The 19,249-nt window shown below is 39.6% G+C and overlaps 2 protein-coding genes across 5 annotated transcripts; one reads left to right on the top strand and one right to left on the bottom strand.

The window, feature by feature from the left end:
- Window positions 1-63: 63 nt before the first annotated feature.
- On the bottom strand, window positions 64-7,159 carry scyl3 (SCY1-like, kinase-like 3). 2 transcript variants are annotated; one of them, XM_040128696.1, is made up of 14 exons: window positions 6,816-7,159; window positions 6,497-6,698; window positions 5,734-5,919; window positions 5,527-5,640; window positions 5,301-5,357; window positions 5,115-5,217; window positions 4,890-5,001; window positions 4,730-4,807; window positions 4,258-4,397; window positions 3,900-4,090; window positions 3,107-3,278; window positions 2,011-2,181; window positions 1,115-1,917; window positions 64-686 (listed from the first exon to the last, which is right to left on the bottom strand). In XM_040128696.1, exons 2-14 carry the CDS (start codon window positions 6,659-6,661, stop codon window positions 621-623), a joined length of 2,358 nt encoding a protein of 785 aa, XP_039984630.1. In that variant the 5' UTR covers window positions 6,662-6,698; window positions 6,816-7,159; the 3' UTR covers window positions 64-620. The 2 variants fall into 2 exon arrangements, with proteins under 2 accessions (XP_039984630.1, XP_039984628.1); XM_040128694.1 differs by having other exon boundaries at window positions 6,497-6,681.
- Window positions 7,160-8,544: 1,385 nt separating this feature from the next.
- lpxn (leupaxin) lies at window positions 8,545-18,859 on the top strand. 3 transcript variants are annotated; one of them, XM_040129533.1, is made up of 9 exons: window positions 8,545-8,692; window positions 9,720-9,805; window positions 10,003-10,109; window positions 10,612-10,708; window positions 11,073-11,333; window positions 11,575-11,748; window positions 12,241-12,322; window positions 12,441-12,589; window positions 14,592-18,859. In XM_040129533.1, exons 1-9 carry the CDS (start codon window positions 8,680-8,682, stop codon window positions 14,856-14,858), a joined length of 1,236 nt encoding a protein of 411 aa, XP_039985467.1. In that variant the 5' UTR covers window positions 8,545-8,679; the 3' UTR covers window positions 14,859-18,859. The 3 variants fall into 3 exon arrangements, with proteins under 3 accessions (XP_039985467.1, XP_039985468.1, XP_039985469.1); XM_040129534.1 differs by having other exon boundaries at window positions 8,546-8,692; window positions 10,042-10,109; XM_040129535.1 differs by lacking the exon at window positions 9,720-9,805 and having other exon boundaries at window positions 8,546-8,692; window positions 10,042-10,109.
- The last annotated feature ends 390 nt before the right edge of the window (window positions 18,860-19,249 follow it).

The raw sequence follows: 19,249 nt of genomic DNA, 5'->3' as shown, positions 1-19,249 counted from the left end.
GAACAACTGCAATTGCTTTCTAAGACAAAGCTAGGAAATGTCTCAAACAGAACAGAGCCATAATTGATACAGTAAAATCTTTATTTCACCAGCAACCAAAAATCTACTAATAAATTATGTAATTCCTATTCCACATTCATTCAAAGTGCAAGCCTTCTGTAAATTAAACCTGACACATTTTGGACAAGTTATAACTTGTCAAAAAGCGTTTCGTGATCTTAATGCCAGTAGTGAAGTTGGCACATTTAAAACATTTTTAGAGAAGCAGATGAAAACAGCATGACATTCACCTCTGATTAAGATCCTCATTCATTTCGGGTCTGACTTGAATCAGTTGGCAAACAAGAGTGGCTCCATTTGTCCAAGTCTACCATCTGATAGCTGCCAATCCTTCCACTCCAAAAGAAAGTTATCTTACAGCCATACTGATAATAAGTGTCCGGGAACCCAGAGAACAATATAAAAGTGTTCAGCCCATTCCTGTCATCATTATTCTTACTGCATCGTGTTAAATGATAACTGGAGCAACTTCCAGTTGGTTGTAAAGTGGCATTTCAAGAGGTGGTGGACTTTTCCAGTGATAAATTGTTTTGTTCCAGACGAAACAGACGGATCAGTTCTCATCCCCAGATATTCTCGTCCTCCCAGTTCAAGTCATCTCCATCTCCCCAGCCATCTGTTTCCATCTTCGAGCGAAAAAGAAAACAACAGTAATCACTGACAGGTAAGTTTGTAAATGGGGAGAAATTCTCTCTGGTGGATGCCATTCAATCATTAACAGTACAGAAAAGGGTCATTTTTAGAGTACAAACATTGATCTCATTACAAACATAAGGTTTTTGGATCTTAAGTAACAAAACTGCTTCCAGTTAAGTATGGTTTGCTGTAGTAAGTGTGGCAGCCCAGTCATCCACCATCCACCTTATCTTTTATAAGTAACTGCTGTACATTCAGTAAAAGGCTTGGGAACTTCTGATCCTAGCACTATATTGTATATAAATACTGTTATCAAAGCTTGTTTAAAGTGTTCAGCACATTAATTTTGCCTAATTCCACTTTCAAAACTTGATCCTATCAAAATCTGAAAATGGCACCCTTCACAACACACACTCACCTCGGTCAGGTCTGACGCTGCGAACTTGGCAGTGAGTGTTATGGTATCGATGGCTGCTTCAACCTGCAGAGATTTTGTGTTTCTTGAGGATGCTGTAGACAGTCCAGCATCACTTACAAAGCTTTCTTCCAGTGGCAGCAGAGCTGGAGAAGACAGCTTGATGTCTGGCACCATGTCAGCAAACAAATCCAGCTCTGGATCTTGCTCTACCTTTTTCTTCACCTTAATGGTGAACTCCTCCCCTAAACCTCCTATCCCGCCATACTTTTGTGGCACTGTAGGTTTGGGTTTGGGGTTGAATAGACTGTGTGATTTCTCACAGTCCCGCCCCTCTTGAGCCCAGTCATTGTCCCACGACGAAGTGATGTTGCTCTGTGCGGATTGTCGCAGTGTTGAGGTCAATTTTAGGGGTTTGGAGGATCCCAGTCTCAGTGCTTCAGGAGCATGTTTTACAGGTGAAGTAGCAGTGCCCCCTCTGGGTGGTGTGAGTATAACTGGGTCTGATAAAGGAGCAGTCGGGGAGAGATCTGACGTAGGTTCAGTGTCCTCAAAGTCCTCCCATGGCTCGTCTTCAATGTTCTGGTGTGAGAGTGGTCGTCTGCTGCTGACCTGATCTACTCTCTTTGAAGCCTGAATGTGGATCTGGACTGACTTTCCATCTCTGTTCTTGCTTTCTTCAGGGTCGCTCCAGTCAGGCCAGTCTTCCACTGGGCCTTCTAGTCTATCTGGCTGCTCTGGGCTGTATGACATCTCACTGACCTGATGAAGGCCGTTCAAAGGTAGAGACATCTGTCTACTCCCGTCTGAAACACAACAAAAAAGACAGATTGAGTTTCAGGCACAATAACATCAAACTGTTGAATAAAAATGAATAAACATGAAGAATGTTTTCGTACCTGATTTTGTTGCCAGGGGGTACCTTCTTGGAGTCTCCCTACTACTCGCTAAACTACCAATGTTACCCAGGACCAGCCCTTCAGTCCCTGACGGTCTGGTAAATAAATTCAAGACTTTGGAAGGCTGGGCCAACTGAGGGTGGGAACCTCCAACTATATGGACAGGTGAAGCTTAAAAAAGAAACAAAGTTTAGAGTTGACTAAATGTTGCTATGTAAACCTTCACCATAAACTATGTGCTCAGTATGCAGTATGCCTTCAACAACACACATAACTCACTCTGATGTGGTATTCAACTGGGATTTTTTTTTCTTTTTACATTTGGCTGCTCAAGAGTAACATTCAATTTTCCACATCCAGATTTTCTAGTTTGAACTGTCGAGCTTGGAAAACCTGTTTCGTGAAGTATTGAGGCGATAAACGAGACGACATTTGGCAAACACACACATTGTGGTGATTCCAATGCTCTGTGCTTCTTCATGCCTTCAGCTTATCCAAAATACTGCGTCAAGGGTTCTTCTTGCAGTCATTCATATTAGTTTGACCATTCGTGTATTGGTTACTGGGTGATTTTAAGACTAAATACAACATGGTTTGATCACTATATTGTTGAACATTTGTATAAATTTACTTTGTTACAAATTCTAGGACTACTTGTTTTTTTGAGAACTACTGCCAACTTTTCTTATATCTTGTTTTGATGAGTCACAGGATCAAGGAACTTTGACTAGTAGCCTTCTGCCTAGTTCACCAATTTGAATACCTACACCAGCATGGAAACCCTGGTGGTGAAAATGAATGGTTTATTCTCTCGCCACCTCAACAGCTGCCTCTGAACAAAGCACATGACCCCAAACTTCAATGCATAAAACAGTAGCAGAGTTTGTGTAAGAGCAGCAGCAATTGTACACATTGAATATAAGAGCAGTGTGGCACTGCATAATTCTGCAGCAGCGTGTCTGTGGGAAAAGAGTGCATGAAACTGTAAAGTTGGTGCTATACATAATGTAATATACATACGGTTATTTGGGTTTTAAAACATTAATGATACATCAACTTTCATTGTTATTGTCATCATTAGGCTAGTGTTGCTTACTTTCAGGGGTGACCTCCGTCGACTTGGTGAAGTTGGGCGTGGTGCGTTTAAAGACCTTGGTTCTCTCTCCTCCAACCACCACTTGAGCTCCCAGCAGGGGCACCAACACCGCCAAACTCTGCAGCGTCATGGCAACCAAAGAATCATTGGTGTCTCTCATCCCTAACAAAACCTGCAGCCAGGGACAAACAAAGATATTATGTAACTAAGGAACCAGAAGAGAATTACAGACTGAAATTTATAGTCAGTCCCAATCCTTTTTTCACATGCAATTTCCAGATTAAAAAAAAAAAAACAAAAAACAAAAAACCTTACATTCTTCTTAGTCCTCACATCATATTTTATCTATCTATGTCTATCTCGATCTCTATATCTCTGTCTCTATAAAGAGAGATCTCTCTCTGTCTGTCTGTATCTATCTCTATCTATCTATATCTATATATCTATATATATCTATCTATCTATCTATCTATCTATGTGATATTTATCTATATATATATATATATATCTATATCTATATATATGGATATATATAAATAATCGATTTTTAGATATATCTATATATATGGATATATATAAATAATCGATTTTTAGATATTGAAGCAATAAGTCAACATTTTTGAAGTTATCCCGGCTAGTTGTTACCTCCGCTAATCTCCTCCAGACTCTAGCTCCTTAAGTAATGTTCAGACATGAGAGTAGTACTGATCCTCTTATCAATTCCTTTAAAGTTAGCTAAGTTTTCACCACTGACATCAAAGTTAAATGTTGTGCTACTTTGTCAACACTCCACCTGAGGCAGGATCTGGTTTTTGAGCTCATCGTGGGAGAAGAACTCGGCGTAGATGTGGATGTGAGCAAGCAGCACGATCCGCACGTGTTCCTCGTTAACCTTGTAGAGCTTGAGAAGCTGAGGAATCACATGTTTACGGTAAAGGGTCACAGACAGCAGGCATTCTTCACCACTACCACCACCATTGGAATCTGTTGACACAAACGAAATAAGAGGAGTGTGAGCAAGAACCACTTCTAGTTTTACACAATAGTTACACCTAACAGCTATTGTATGCTTCTTTCTCTTTGATGGGGGATTAGAGGATGTGAGTTATTATTAGCAGCCAGAGAAAGAGTTCAATAGAAGGCCATCTTACCCTTCTTTGGCCTTAGAAGATGAGGCAGGAAGCTTTTGACAGCCATGGGTTCTGCAAAAACGAGAGGGTTGAGGAGTTTGGGGACAAGGCGTGCAGCTATCAGCTCTTCAGGGAGACTCGGGACCCGGTCTAGAAGAAACCTACACAAATAAACATACAACCAGCATATAAAGGGGTCCTTGAAAAAGTAATATCTAGTTACAATTATACATTATTAAATTGAGGAAATGTATGGGAAACACTATTTCAACTCCCGAACTGTAATTCTCCCTGACCTACAATATCATTACACAAAAACAATACAATTCTAAGAGAATTATATTTAATTGACAGTCTAAAAGTGTGGACTGCACATATATACTATTTTTTGCATGAACACAATGCACGACCAACAACAACAACAACAAAACAAAAAAAATCACATTGAATAATAAAAACACATGTAAACCAAGAAAAGCATATTGTTTCTCACTTAAAGAATTCATTCTTTTCTTCTTCCGTCTTCAAAGTCAGGCTCTTCAGAAAATTCATCACTTCAAGAAAGTCATTCCTATTCACAGAAAAACACCATTTTTGAAAAAAAGTCGTTTTCAGTATGTAATAATGACAACAGCAACAAACAACACACAAACCTGAAAAAGTCATGAGTCAGCAGGGAGCTCAGTGGAAGTCGAGACAAAGGATCAGAGTTCAGCAGGCCTGTCTGCAGGGTCTTCTTCAGGCTGTCAGACAGCTCCTGCAACACTGGAAACAACATAGGAAAGGGAGGGGTGAACAAGCGTATAAGAAGATATATACACACAAAATTTCACAAGATGCAAGATATCGTTTGAGGTCACAAGGTCGTCCCTACTCACCATAGCCATTCAGGAGAGGGATAAAGGTCTCCACCATCATTCCAAAAGAGTAACAGTCCCGAGAGTGAGCATGTTTATCCGGAAGCATTTTAAAGCCCTCAACCTGTCGACAACATGTTTTGTGAGTAATCGAAACAAAAAGGTGAACTAATTCCATTTTTCCATCATGACCTTTAATCTGTTTACCTGCTCTTCTGGAGGAACACAGCTGGCCTCTCTCACATTCCGAATGCTTATGAGAAACTGAAGAGTTCAAGAAAACCAAAACATATAAACTGATATAAGGCTAAGTGACTCTTCAAATGTCTGAGCTACTGTAGTTACCTTCAATTTTTGGAGGAAACAAAAAAAGAAAAAAAAATGACACACACTACATTCTTGGTAAAACATCTGTTTTATTTCTACCTCTTACCTCTGGAGTGGCTTCAGAGAATTTGCAGACAGTCTCCATCCCTCCCAGTTTCCAATGACCATCTTCACTGACATATACAGATGAAATGCAAACGTTGTTGTGGCTTGATTTGCCCTGGTGGAAAAAGGAAGACAGATTAAAAGCCACAGCAAATGGCTTATGACCACAAACAGGAAATAGCACTCCTTGATGCTCCTTTTTGCTCACCCTCTCGTGCAGAAAGACAAGTGCCTGCAGGAGGTCGTAGATGCCTGCGCAGATTTCCTCTGGGGAGAGGCTGTCCAGCAGCAGCTCCAGGGGCTGCACCCGCTCCGTCACTAAGTGGATGCCACCGTCCTGCACTGAGCAGGACAGGAAGCGCAACAGACAAGGGTGCCTCAAGGTCTTCAGGTGCTGCAGGAAATTAAAATATTTATTTCATATTAAAAAAAGGGAATGTCACGCAGCTGGTGGAGGATCCATGACTTGGAACTGATTCCGCAGCCTGGACGCCAGAACCACTATTTAGCAACTTAAATCAAATACAGACTGCTGTCAATGGAAAGAATAAAGACATCTTTTGGTGCCATTGTTTCTATAGACATGTATAATATATTCATTCATTTCACAATGATGCTAGTTAATTTAATGATGGGGCTCCGCACACACTATGCTGCAGTCCAGTTATCCAAGTTTTACTTCTGAGAACTACATCATTTACATACGTTTGATATGTAATAGACTTCTAGCGTTTTTAAGAAAAGTGGCAGGTTGGAAAAGGAGTTCATGTTCTTTGTTTGCAATGTAATTTTAAGATGTTCTTTTCTGAAAAATGTTGCTTCATTACTGCAACAGTAGTTTGGTGTCCACGTGGGCTGGACACTTGTATGTGCAAGACACGTCCACTACTACTACTACTACTACTACTACTACTGAAAGGCGGCTCCGGCAAGTATGATATATTAACAGGAGGATGCTTCTGCATAACTACCTTAGCAGCTTTGTTGACTTTGTCTTCATTACCCCGCTTGTGGACAAACACGGATGCGGGCTTCCCATCCTGGAGCACAGCCGAGTGCATGGTGAGTCCGGAGGGCAGGGTGAGGAGCGGCTCCTCCAGGGTGCAACTCCGCACCGCGCTGCTCTCCGCACCCATGGTCGCGGTTGTTCCTGCACCTGCAGGGCAATGTGGGCTGAGGGTGAGGGGGCAGAGGGACGTAAAACACGCAAGCCAACCGTGCTATGTTGCAGTGCGAGGTTGCCAGTCGTTAAACACGCAGATATAAGCACTCGTTTTTATCAGTGAATACCTGTTTGACTGGACTGGATGTGCCACCGCTGTGTGTCAAGTTAGCTGCTGTTGGCGTCAGTTGCCTGGCTGGCTAACCTCGGCGCTACGTTAGCCAGCTGGTCATTGCTGTGCTTGTCGGTCGCCCTTCCGCCTACAAACAATCATGGTAATCACGGTGTGCCACGAAATTAACCAAATGTTGTATTTTATTTTTACAAAATAATCAAACTGTTGGTTTAAAAAAAAAAAACCCCACACAAGTTAATTCTTATTCACTGCTCATCGAATCAACGATGCTAACGTGGAGCAAAAGCTGCGCTGTAAACACGGACCTTTCCGGTAAAAGACGAAACCACAGAGTAGGGGACTGAATTACTTTTAAAAATGTTAGAAATGAGCCACAGAGGCTGATTTGCTTGCGGTTTGTGGATAATGTTTTATAGCGTAGTTTAATATCACTCAAACATTAGATTCTACATTAATCGGCTTCATTTTACGTTTTAAATTCATAAAAAAAAAACAGAAACACCCCTGCTCTGAAAGCTTATGGTTGCAACTAAAGTGGTGCGAGATAACGCAGGTTTGTGCGCGAAGAGGTGGCTGCCATATGGCACCTAAAGTGAAAATAGTAACTGTAAGAATCAGGCTAACTGAATTTCTCAACAGTCTGCGCTGCCTTGTTGTTAGCAAGTGTGAGTCTATGGCCCCTTATGTGTCTTTGCTGGCGTGAGCAGATTGACAAAGTTAGGAAGCTATTGGGGAACCAGATGACACTTAGACCACTGAGCCGTGAACTTCATCTGGTGATTACAAGGACAGTTGTAATTCTGCAGTTTTTTTTAGTGATTGTTAACGTTTTGGGTTTTTTTTGGAAAGTCAATAATACTAGAAAACTACCACGAATACACACAAAAAGGACTGAAGGGAGAGAAAAACTAGCCCAAAGATGCAAAATTACCACAGAGACATATCATATTGTAATGTAGTAAATATAGTAAAACTGGTTTGTAAGGCGGAGCTGAGTGCCACAGGCTTCCTTGAGGGAGAAGGGCGGCCGTTTGTTACACAGACTACCATCAGCTCTTTTCTCCTCGTTGTGCAGTTAAAGCCACGTGGAAATGTTAAATCTACAAATGTGCATTTCTAATTTTAATCTTGTGTTTTCCAGTTTGCGTTTTATGTCTAGGCTACTGTATATTGATGCAGTTAACATTGAAAGGTTATAACAACTATATTGATAATCCTTATTTCTGTAGTGGCGTGTGAATCAGTGATGAAGAAGCACTGAGAGAGCACTGAAATTGCTTGTCTGTTTTTTCTTTTGCCAGTTTTACCCTCTTCTGTTTTATTTGTATTCAGTTTGAATTTGTTTTTCTTTTCTCTTGATTGCATTTAAATGCATTTATTTGCCTTATGTGAAATACTTTCACGTTCCTTCTGTTTGTAAAATACTGCACAAATAAATGCCTTCCCTTATAAACACGTACAGTCTTCTGAAGTGGCGCTAATGTTTCCAATACTGTGAGTGTGTTATCATGCATGCATAAATATATACATAAAAATACAATCAACAGTTTGTAACATGGGTGTCAGACTTGCACACATTTAACAACAGAAGCACAAAAGACAGTTGTTTTTTTAGTTTGGTATCTCACCTACACTTAAGAAATTGTTTGTGGTTTCCTCTTCACCAGGAAACAGCAACATTTCATATTAAAGATGGATTTGTTTTGACCCAGTAACAAATGAACACAAACCTTTGTAAGAGGAAGTAAAGGTTTCGACTAGATGAGAAATTAGGCTTGGTTACCTTAGTAACTAACCAGCAGCAAAAAACGCACACTCACACTCAAGTAGGTTTTGTGCTGAGAGCAGGAACCAACATGGATGAGCTCGGTAAGACAACTTTCTATCAGTTTGTGTTTTACACTTTTTATCATCCTCAAACTGATCAGTGGACAGACTGTGTTATTCTTATAATTTCATCAGTTCAATGTGCTACGATTTACAACTGATTTGGAAACTAAAGGTGAAATAAAGGACTGATTATGGCATAATATCACAGTACCTTATGTGCTCTATGACTCTCATGTAGTACACTCTAAGAGCAGTATATAGTATACTTGGTGATGCAGATTGTTGTAAGTAATTTGATAAGTATGAATTAATCTTGCCACTGTTTTGTACACCATCTCGTTAAATTTATTATGTCTTATTTTTGTTTTGTATTGTATTTTTAATTGTGTCATTTTTTCTTTATAATCTATACGGACATTTTACCCAGGACTCTTAAATCATAATCAAATTAAATCAGATAAAAGATAAGACTTTGTTGCTCATCTAAACTTACAACTTGTGTCTTGTGAGAAATACAATTTTTTATTTTTATTTTAAATTTCACTACTCTGTAAAAGTAAGTTTTTCTGAGATGTGAAGACTTGGGGAGAAGCTGATCGGATTTTCAAAGACAGCAGTGCGAAAAGCGAATCATTTTCCCTTCTCTTTTCAACCACCATCTTGTCTACTTCTGCATAAAATACTTTATACATACAAAGATCTTCCCATTTTCTTATATATGTGGGTTAACATTGTGTGGAGGAGAGACTTGAATGTGGGTAAATATTTGTCACTGGAGTGTTACAACATTAGTTCAAGTTTCACTTCTGCAACTTGTTGTACCATCACTTCCGGAGGGAGCTGACTTGCATGAAGCAACCTAACATCTTAATCTGTTCATCAAGGTGCACTCTATCTCACTTCACAGGAAATATTTCACTCGGCAAAGTGCTCCACATCCTCTGCTTTAACAGTAAACAATCATGTGCTTTAGTGGTTGTGTGAACTCTGTACCGTATAAGCATGCTGGCCTGCATGAGTATTTATATGTGTGGTTGGAAGATTTATGGCCTATATCCCGCCACAGATTTGCTGTTGGAAGAGCTGTCCCTGAATTCAGCGGATTCAGAGAGTGTCAATGAAAACAGGAGGAATGATAAATCTGATGGAGAGGTGAAGACAAATCCACTAAAATTATAAGCCTATACTGTACCATAACTATCATAGGATAACATCACCAATTCCAGCTTTAGTCGAACGTAAAATTTAATCTCAACCAGCCAGTCGACTAGTTAACATCTGCATATTGGAACCTGACAGAAAGAATGTTTTTCAACAAATCAGATGATCACACTAACCTGGTGCTTCAGTCACTGAAACTCCAGGATATTTCGATTGTGTCTCCGCAGGTGCCAGATGCAGGCTATGCTGGGCTTATCAGGAAAGAAAAAGGCTCTGCCTGCTCAAATGTCTACAGGTGATCCACAGGCTTGAGGCTCCTGTTAACCCCTGGTTCACATTATTGTGTACACAGTGTAGAGGAGACAGAAAATTGCCTGAAATTCATTGTACAGTATTTCCAGGTTGTTATTTCACATCTTAGTGGCTTAGTAACTGTCTACTTTGAACTTTACTATTATGCCAGGACTATTTTTATAAGATTATTGACATGTCTCACATAAGAACAGAATTACAAATTGAAATTGAAGCATTACTGTTTGCCTAGTTCTGTATGGTAGATTTGTATTATTATTACTGATTTGAGGGTTTCCTTAAAATTTATAACGCCACATTACACAATGTTAAAAGTCATCAACCCTGGATTATGTTCAGAGACACAGTTCACTTGAGCAATACGTAATTTCAAAAATGTACCCTTAATATAAATTAGTCATGGGACATTCAGTGTTATTGGAGGTTGATTGTAGAATTTGAGATATTATGCTCTAATGTCTAATTTGCCTCTCTCTGGGTTTTAGTGAACTCCCAGCTCCCGTGGCAGCTTCCTCGGACCCTGAGTCATCCATTAAGGAGCTGGACTCCATCTTGCAAGATCTGATGGGTCTGGGAGAAGGGGTCAGTACAGTGTCCTCTCGTGCATGCCCAAAAATGATTGAAACTGGTATTGACTCTCTTTTCTGAATGAGGATCAAAATTCTAAGTTTTATTATTTCTGCATGTAAAAGAATAATTCACAGGAAATGCTGGTGAAAATGGTAGAGGGCAGTGGATCTACACTTAAGAAATGTTTCAAACATGATAGAAATTAACCACGTTTAACAACAGAGGGCAGCATTGTACAAATCTCAACATTGCGCAACCTCAAGACATAGAGTTTCAGTGTAGGAGCATTGTTTAGCACCGACCTATAAAAAAAATTATTTATCAACTATATAGCTAAAAGCAATAGATATTTGTGCTTATTTGTATCATCATTTAGGATGCAGCGTCTTCAACAACCCCGCCACCTCTTACACAGAAGCAGTCTGTGAAAAGGAAAACAGAAGGTGGGCCAAAGGAGAGCAAGGAGAGCAGCAGCAGCAGCACAGCAGGTTCAGATGCCAAGGCCTCCACCACGAGCAAGAAAACAGATACTATAGATGACCTGCTGGGAGGGCTGAGCTCTGACTTGGCAAAGATTGGCGTGCGCACCACGGCCAAGGGCCACTGTGCTTCCTGCAACAAATGCATTGTGGGAAAGGTACAAAATGTCACATAAAACAAATGGGCAAGCATTTAGATACCTGTGTTGTATGTATGCTGTTGAAAGATACATGTAATGCAGATTTAGAAATCTGCATTACAAAAAAGACGTTATTTTTATATATCTGTACTTTCAGGACAAAAAAGAGAATTTAGCATTTTGGTGTTCAGACAAGATGAAACAGATGCTTGCTGCTTGTTCTCTAGTTGACTTCATTTATTTTTTTGCTTTTCTCCAGATGATCACAGCACTGGGCGAAGTGTGGCACCCTGAACACTTTGTGTGTGTGGTTTGTAAGAAAGAGCTGAGCACCACAGGCTTCTTTGAGAGAGAAGGACGACCGTACTGTGACAAAGACTACCATCACATCTTTTCTCCTCGTTGTGCTTATTGCAAGGGGCCCATTATGCAGGTGAGAAGGAATCGACTCATTTATGATCATATCATGGTTATAGGAAGAAAAAACAAAGATAAAACCAAGGTGTTAAAATCATCTCTACGTGAAGTAAAAAAATTGACAGGGAAAATGTGTGTTGTGGCCATTTAACTATGAAGTAAGTGGTTAATATTTGGCAACACAAAATAACTATTCAGAACTCCTATACCTAAATGCCTCATATAACTTCAGCTATCCCTTTGTTTTTAGATCCATACACTAATTTGTCATCTTAATAAATAAAACACAACCATACTGTTCTGCAGACTGATGTTACAGTATACTGAAGACCACAGTCTTCAGTATACTAGTCAACTAATGCAATTTCTCCCATGATTCACTATATGTGTTTTACAATCCACATTTTTGTGCTTCCTGACATCTGCACATGTGAGATCAGAAAAACCTTACTAATCCTTAAAGGAAGTAAAAGCATGTAATATTACTATACCTGGCTCTTTTTACCAGAACATCCTGACAGCCCTGGACCAGACCTGGCACCCCGAGCACTTCTTTTGCACACACTGTGGAGGCCTGTTTGGACCCGAAGGTGACAGGCTTGTGCATTCATTTCTCTTTACTTGAAACCAAAACTTCAACAAACATTTGCAAACAATTGAATGCATTATCACTTGCAATGTCTCTTACATATCTCATATTTGTCCTAGGTTTCCTAGAGAAGGATGGGAAGCCATATTGTTGCAAGGACTTCTACCACCTCTTTGCTCCAAAGTGCTCAGGCTGTGGGGAGTCAGTGAAGGAGAACTACCTGACTGCAGCCAATGGCACCTGGCACTCACAGTGCTTCGTCTGCGCAGTGAGCCTCTTACCTCAGACCACACACACTGCTCTGGCTCGCACATAAGCCAAAGAATAAATGAGAAAGATACCCACACAATTGCTTTATTTGCAACATTTTGACCACAAGGGCTGATGAAAACCGTATGCCTGATGAATACAATGCGGTTGAAATGATGCAAATAAATCAAGGAAACCATATTCCTCAATGTGGTTATCTTTTACATTCTCTTCAAACCCATTCCTGTATGCAGCATCTGGTCAAAAATGGTTCAGTGTGCCGCTATACTTCTGCTTTACATAGGAAATTGTTTAAGATTAAATGCTCTCAGTAGGGATATTCTGATATAAGGTAGTAACTTCAACGGGAGTATTTTAAGGTCCCTCAAAAGTTAGTCTTGCAGAAATGCAGTGCCCATAAACCTGAACATGAAATACATGAAATACACTGTTCTTAATACGTATCGCTCAAAATTACAAGTAAAAGCATCACATAAAATATGGAATACATCCAACCACGACTACCTAACACAGTCATTACTGCAGTTATATGCCTCACCATTAGCACAGAACCTAAACATTGTTTTATATGGAGCAGTCATTATCAGCAAGGTCATAGTTTTACCCAGCCCTTGTTAGCCTAAATCTAACTCTGGAGGGCAGGAGCAAACACTCCACTAAGAGGATGAAGTGGACACTCCAAAGTGGCTGAGCCTTTTTAATCAACCTCCTGCTCATAAATGAGGCAGTTCATAAAATTTAGCACCTCTGATCTTGATGGTCATTCTCACAGAGTTGTGCTAAGGCCTTGTAAACGGTAAAGAGATTTCCATACCAAGAAACCATACTGGTTCAGAAGAGAGTCATTAGCTTCCTACATACCTCAAATGAGTTTAGGTTCCTCTGGAAGAACAGTTGTTGCTGAATTTTGACAGACTACAGTGGTATTCTCATCAAAAGTCAGCTAATTATTATTAGAGAAACTTTTGACAGTAATCATCTTGATTTCATCAAATCATCAAACATAATATAGTTTTAGCCTCATTAAGTTTTAAGAAACACTTGTCACCAGCACTGAAAAAAACAGGCCCTTCTCACAGGCGACATTTTGATTTGTTAAACACAGGTGATAGTGATGCTTTTGCTGCTTTGACAAATCAAAATGTCTGCCAAGAGAAATGTCTGTAATCAACTACAGGACCATATGCAGCTTCACTGGTGTACAGACCCATTTAGTTTATATTTTAGCAGTTATTAATGGATTATTAACAGAAACAAAGCTGAAATTCTCTTTTTTTCCCATTTGTTTTAATAGATTATAAAATTACAATGATGGAGTTAATTCATCACAGTGAACATTAAATTCATGTTTTGTAAAACTGGTTGTACAATTTTGAGCAGGGACTAATTTATTTGAACTTAATTTTACTTATTAGTCAACCAAAGGCACTCTGGTATCCAACATTTCAGAATTAGAACAGCATCCACTTAATGCATGAGGCTACCAAAATTCTCATTATCCTTTACATGACATCCATGTTCCATTTTTGCTTGTCTTAAACGTTTGATTTAGCAGCCAGATTGCTTATGAATGCTTTTTCTGCAGTTGACCTTCAAATATTTCTGTCAGCATGTCTGTGAACACACCGTGAAGGGGTCAGGTTTTGGAAACAATCCCTGCTTGCACCTGAATTTTCAATTTTTGATCATCCAACCGTGAAAATATATATTTGTTCGCCGATTACCTATTCAAAAATGTTTAATTTTCGTACAGTACTAAAGCTATGGTCCACTTTGGAAAAGGATCAACAGTAATATTAGTATAAATGTGGCTAAATCGTGAAAAATCACTAGTATGGTCCTTTAAAAGCAAACAATCTTATCCAAATGTTACATTATTATCCTTCCTGCTCCATGTTACCGCCTCTAACTGTTTTTCCTGCCTCTCTTTATCCTCCCTCCTGTCTTCCAACTTTTCCCACATCACTTCCCCTATCTTCCTCTTCTGTCTTGATATCCAGGACTGTTTGAGGCCCTTCACTGACGGCTGTTTCATGGAGTTGGACGGTCGACCCCTCTGCTCACTGCACTTCCACGCAAGGCAGGGCACTCTGTGCGGCGGCTGTGGTGAGCCCATCACGAGCCGCTGCATCTCTGCACTCGATCGCAAGTTTCACCCCGAGCACTTTGTGTGTGCCTTCTGTCTGCGGCAGCTCAGTCAAGGCATCTTCAAGGAGCAGAAAGGGAAGCCGTACTGCTCGACTTGCTTTAATAAACTCTTTGTGTGAGACATGCAGGGCACAACACACAAATAATGCAACAGACACAAATCAAATACTGCATCACTGCCATGTTGAGGTTATAATTTCTTCATAGTATGAATGATGAATAAAAATTTGGCAATATACTATTCTTACATTACAGTACATTACATTACATGCCTGTATTTGCATTGGTACAGATGAGCAATAAACCTTTCACTTTTTCAGTACTTCATAGCCGACTGAGATGCATGACATTTTAAGAGATTTTGGATACTCATATGATGACTTACATGATTAAGAGCGTATAATAAGGCGTCTGATGTAAATTACGCATAGATTTGTAAAAATATCAAAGGGAAATGCTAACATTGTAGCATCATTAAATACATGGTTGTAAAACACAAGGAAAATACTTATTCCCATGATGAAGATGTTGAAGAAACTTTTTACATATGTGAACTTTGGAAGGTTCTAAAAGGTGTGTTGCTGACACGTCTAAATTCATGATGACATAAAATTATAGATGGAGAAAGAAAAACACAGAAGTGCAGGTTTAATCCCTGGTTTCCATTAAGTTATCCTCAGTTTGCCATGAGACTTGGGAGAGCGGAGATACTCTGGCAGTATGGAGCAGTTTGTCAAGGGGCTTGTCTATGTGGCCCGATAGTTTGTATTGGCATGGAACTGGACTGGCATGGCATCGACATGCCAACCTTACTCTGACTGACATTTGGCCCCTAGCGCACTAGATTCAGGCAACCCCTTGATTCTCCACACAGGCTCCTTTATTGCAGCCTATGGAAGATTATTGAAGGTTTAGAGGTGAACAAAGGCGGTTTTAGAGGTGAAAGATTTCCGTCACATCACAGAATCTCTTCACCTGCTCAATTTGACTGTTGAGGGATGAATCGACCACAAATTGCTTTAATGCTTTAGAGAAAAATTATCCTCGGTGATATACCTTACATGTCTGGGCCTGTTTTGGTGTTTCCTGACATTTTTTTGTTCACTCCCACTTGATAACTATTAGTGTGGATGTTATGTCAGGGTGAGATACTTGCAGCACAGTCAGAATGAAGCTCCGCAAGAGGAACTGTTTTATGTATTAAATGTGAGATTTTGTTGTCAGTTCTGCAGAATCATATCATAACAAAATAAGTGTTTTTAAGCTAAAACAAATTGCAATTTCCAAACTGCAAGAATTGCAACAAGCTCCTTAATCCAACTGAAGCAGAGGTATTCATGAAGCTACAAAATCCACATTGTTCCCTTACGTCCCTGCATATGTGCTCCCTTTTTTCTTGTTTTATATGTATGATTGTGAAGCAAGATACCTTTCTAATACTTTTTCAGCAGCCAAGTTTCAAGTTTCTGTCATTGAACACACAATCAAGGGCAATGTGACAACTACCAAAGGATTACCTATTATGAAAGGTTTCAAATCTCTGCAACTGATAATACTGTTCTAAAAATGGAAAGCATTGGAAAGATATGGTATAGGAAATCTCTATCTGAGGTAAAAAGTAAACAAGACTGATTGGGAGATCAGAAAAATAATTTACACCAATTCAGTAGTGTTTAGTTTATAGAAGTTCTAATTAAAAAAGTTAACACCAAAGAAATAACCTTTGAAATAATACAACTAACCAAACCTTGCCTAAATTTCCTCAGTATTCACTTCAGTAGAATGCTGAGTTCAATATTCTGGCAAAAGTCAAACAGAATCTTATCATCAGATGAACACTGGCTACTTTTTTGTTGGTCCTGTTGGCAGCTTTCTTCAGCTTTTCTTCAAGCCACTTAGACTTGCTGTGTGAAGTTAGTGTGTGAGTGAGAACGGAGGTGGGCATTAATCAGGTTGTCATCACTGTCGGACGAGGCCTTTCATGGTACCTACAGAATATGGACCTTGCATCATGGAACAAGCGTGAATGTATTGCGTTCAGTCAAGATCATAAGTGTTTAATGAGCTAAGGGCCTTGTGCCCAAATTCCTTCCGAACTCAAAGACATACTGTAATGTTAAATGTTAGGTATGTCTGAACACACAAGAGATTTGCATTTTGTGTTATAAGATACCAGAGGAAGTGAACTTTCCAGCATGAACCATTCATAGAACAACATCTACTTGGATCTGATCTTAAACTTTGGCATGTTACACAGCTGTAAAATTCCACATCATCACACGACCTGAGTACTTACATGCTCATTCTAGTATCATTTTTTTTCTTTCTGCACCATTCATTGTCACGACTGCATGCTATTATGAGTGGACCTAGCTGCCAAAACTGTCTTATGAGTGGGAATACTTGTTTAAAGCTGTCTTTCCTACAAATGACTTTAAGAGCTATAAACTAGCAGTTAGCTTAAATTTGGATTTGTGAAAAACCTCAGACGCACATGTGAACACTCACCCTAGCTGTCCAGTGTATTTACTGAGATACAGACAACACCAGAGCTATATAAATCCTTGAACAGAAAAGTAAAAAAACAAAAATATGACACAGGGAAAGACATTCTGGCATTCACAGAAAAAATTACGAGTGTTATCGTATGGCTGAGTGAATAGGGAGGAAAAGGGGTTCTCTGGCACGTAGTTAAAATGAGAAAACATGAAATGTGAGCGGGGGTCTTTTTAAAAGGGTGGCAAATAAAGGGCCCTCTGTGGAAAGCAGAGAGAGAGTAACTCAGGTGACATTTACAGCAGTGAAATAGAGTAAGAACAGTCGGGGAGCGCACTGGGCCATGAGATGGCAGCTAGAACTCAATGGGGGAGGGAAAGGGAGTGAGGCGTCTATTGGGACATAATGGATATTGGTACTGAGGGAGGCACGGTGTGGAGGGCAGGGGTTGAGGAGTGTAGTTGCAAGAGTTACCCCTGCGTGACACTGAAACTCAACACTTACCTCCTCCCCACTAAAATGGCTTTGTCCGCTAGGCCACCCCTGATGGGGACGGTTGGGCTGCCTGTCCAGACTCATACAGCCCCACAGTGGGTCAACACCCGGCTGGCCTTGCCCTACCTTGTAAACCCAGCAACTCACATCAGCTTTGAACCTATAACTGTCACACAGGTCTTATGTACAGACTGACTCATTAATCAGTACAGTTGCTTGTAGTCACACAGACACACGGAAACACCAGCTGGAGACAACTCGAGTTGCAAATCAGTCCTGACAATGTGAAATCACAGCTCTGGTAAGTACAATTATACATGGATAGACCAGATTACTGTTACATCATTATTAGGCATGTCCATGTATGTACTGATGAACTCAACATGTCACTGCGTCTGTTAGGGATATAAGTGAATGCAGATACACTACTCTGAAATGAACACAGTACTCTAAATAAAAAAATGGCATCTAAATTGCAGCAGTATATAATTCAACTAGTGAATTTGTTACAAAATTTTCAGATAACTGATATGTACTCATCATTTTCACAGTTTTATCACTTGAGCAATAATGAATACACTAGACTCACAGAAATAAGCCACAGTTTTTGTCAAACGTAATTGGTGTAAAACTTGAAAATCCTGTCATGTCATTCAAAAAAACTTAACTGTGTATTGAAAACACATCTGTTTCTTAAAACAGTCTTTTTTGCTACCAGTAAAAAAAAAAAGTGTATCATGAATGAGAGTTTCCAGTCTGTTTTACAAGCTGCATCTTTGTTCTTTGATCCAAATCCAGATGGCAAGTGGACAAGTAATGCACCATTGTCAACAAAATTGGAAAAACAGGAGAACCTATTTTGACTTGGGAGTGTTCACACGTTATTCCATTACCCCACTGCTAGCCTTAAGCAGAATTTAAAAATCCTCAATTAGCCATTTTTTGCAGTATTATGTATTTGGAGTGGTTTGTTAGTAAGTGAAACCAGATTGAAATAATAGTGTATGCCTCCTTTTAAATAAGCTGAATTGATTATATTAGTGATAATATTTGATTTTATTTAGATGTAACAGCCAGTGATGCTGGCTTTGCAGCCATTTTGTCTTTTTTTTGACACTTCTGTAGTTCTTTTCACCATGTGGGAAATATTGTTGCAGTATTTCTAAGTCAGAATTAAAACTAGGAGGCTAATTTTTTCTGACTTGGTTGCTCCTAATTATGGTCTTAATGACGTGACCTGAACCTGGCATAAGCACCTGGCATTTGCATTGTGATTAAAGATTATGAGGATAATGTCTACAGTAGCACAGTAAGTTCATTGTCATGACTCCATTAACAGCTTTTAGTGCTCCAGTGTGATTGGAAAATATGTGGGAAATGATTCATTTGAACTTGTTTGTTGAATGTTTTGGTTACTTTGTTACCTCTAGAGAAACTGTCATACCCTCTCATCATGAAGCCAAAGAGCAGTCAGCTGGAAGAGACCAGAAGTTTGCTGCGACTTGAACAACCAGAAAAA

This window comes from Xiphias gladius, chromosome 6 (assembly GCF_016859285.1).
Source record: "Xiphias gladius isolate SHS-SW01 ecotype Sanya breed wild chromosome 6, ASM1685928v1, whole genome shotgun sequence".
Lineage (NCBI taxonomy): Eukaryota > Metazoa > Chordata > Actinopteri > Istiophoriformes > Xiphiidae > Xiphias > Xiphias gladius.
Note: the sequence above shows the minus strand (reverse complement) of the source record. Positions and strands in the feature narration are given on the sequence as shown.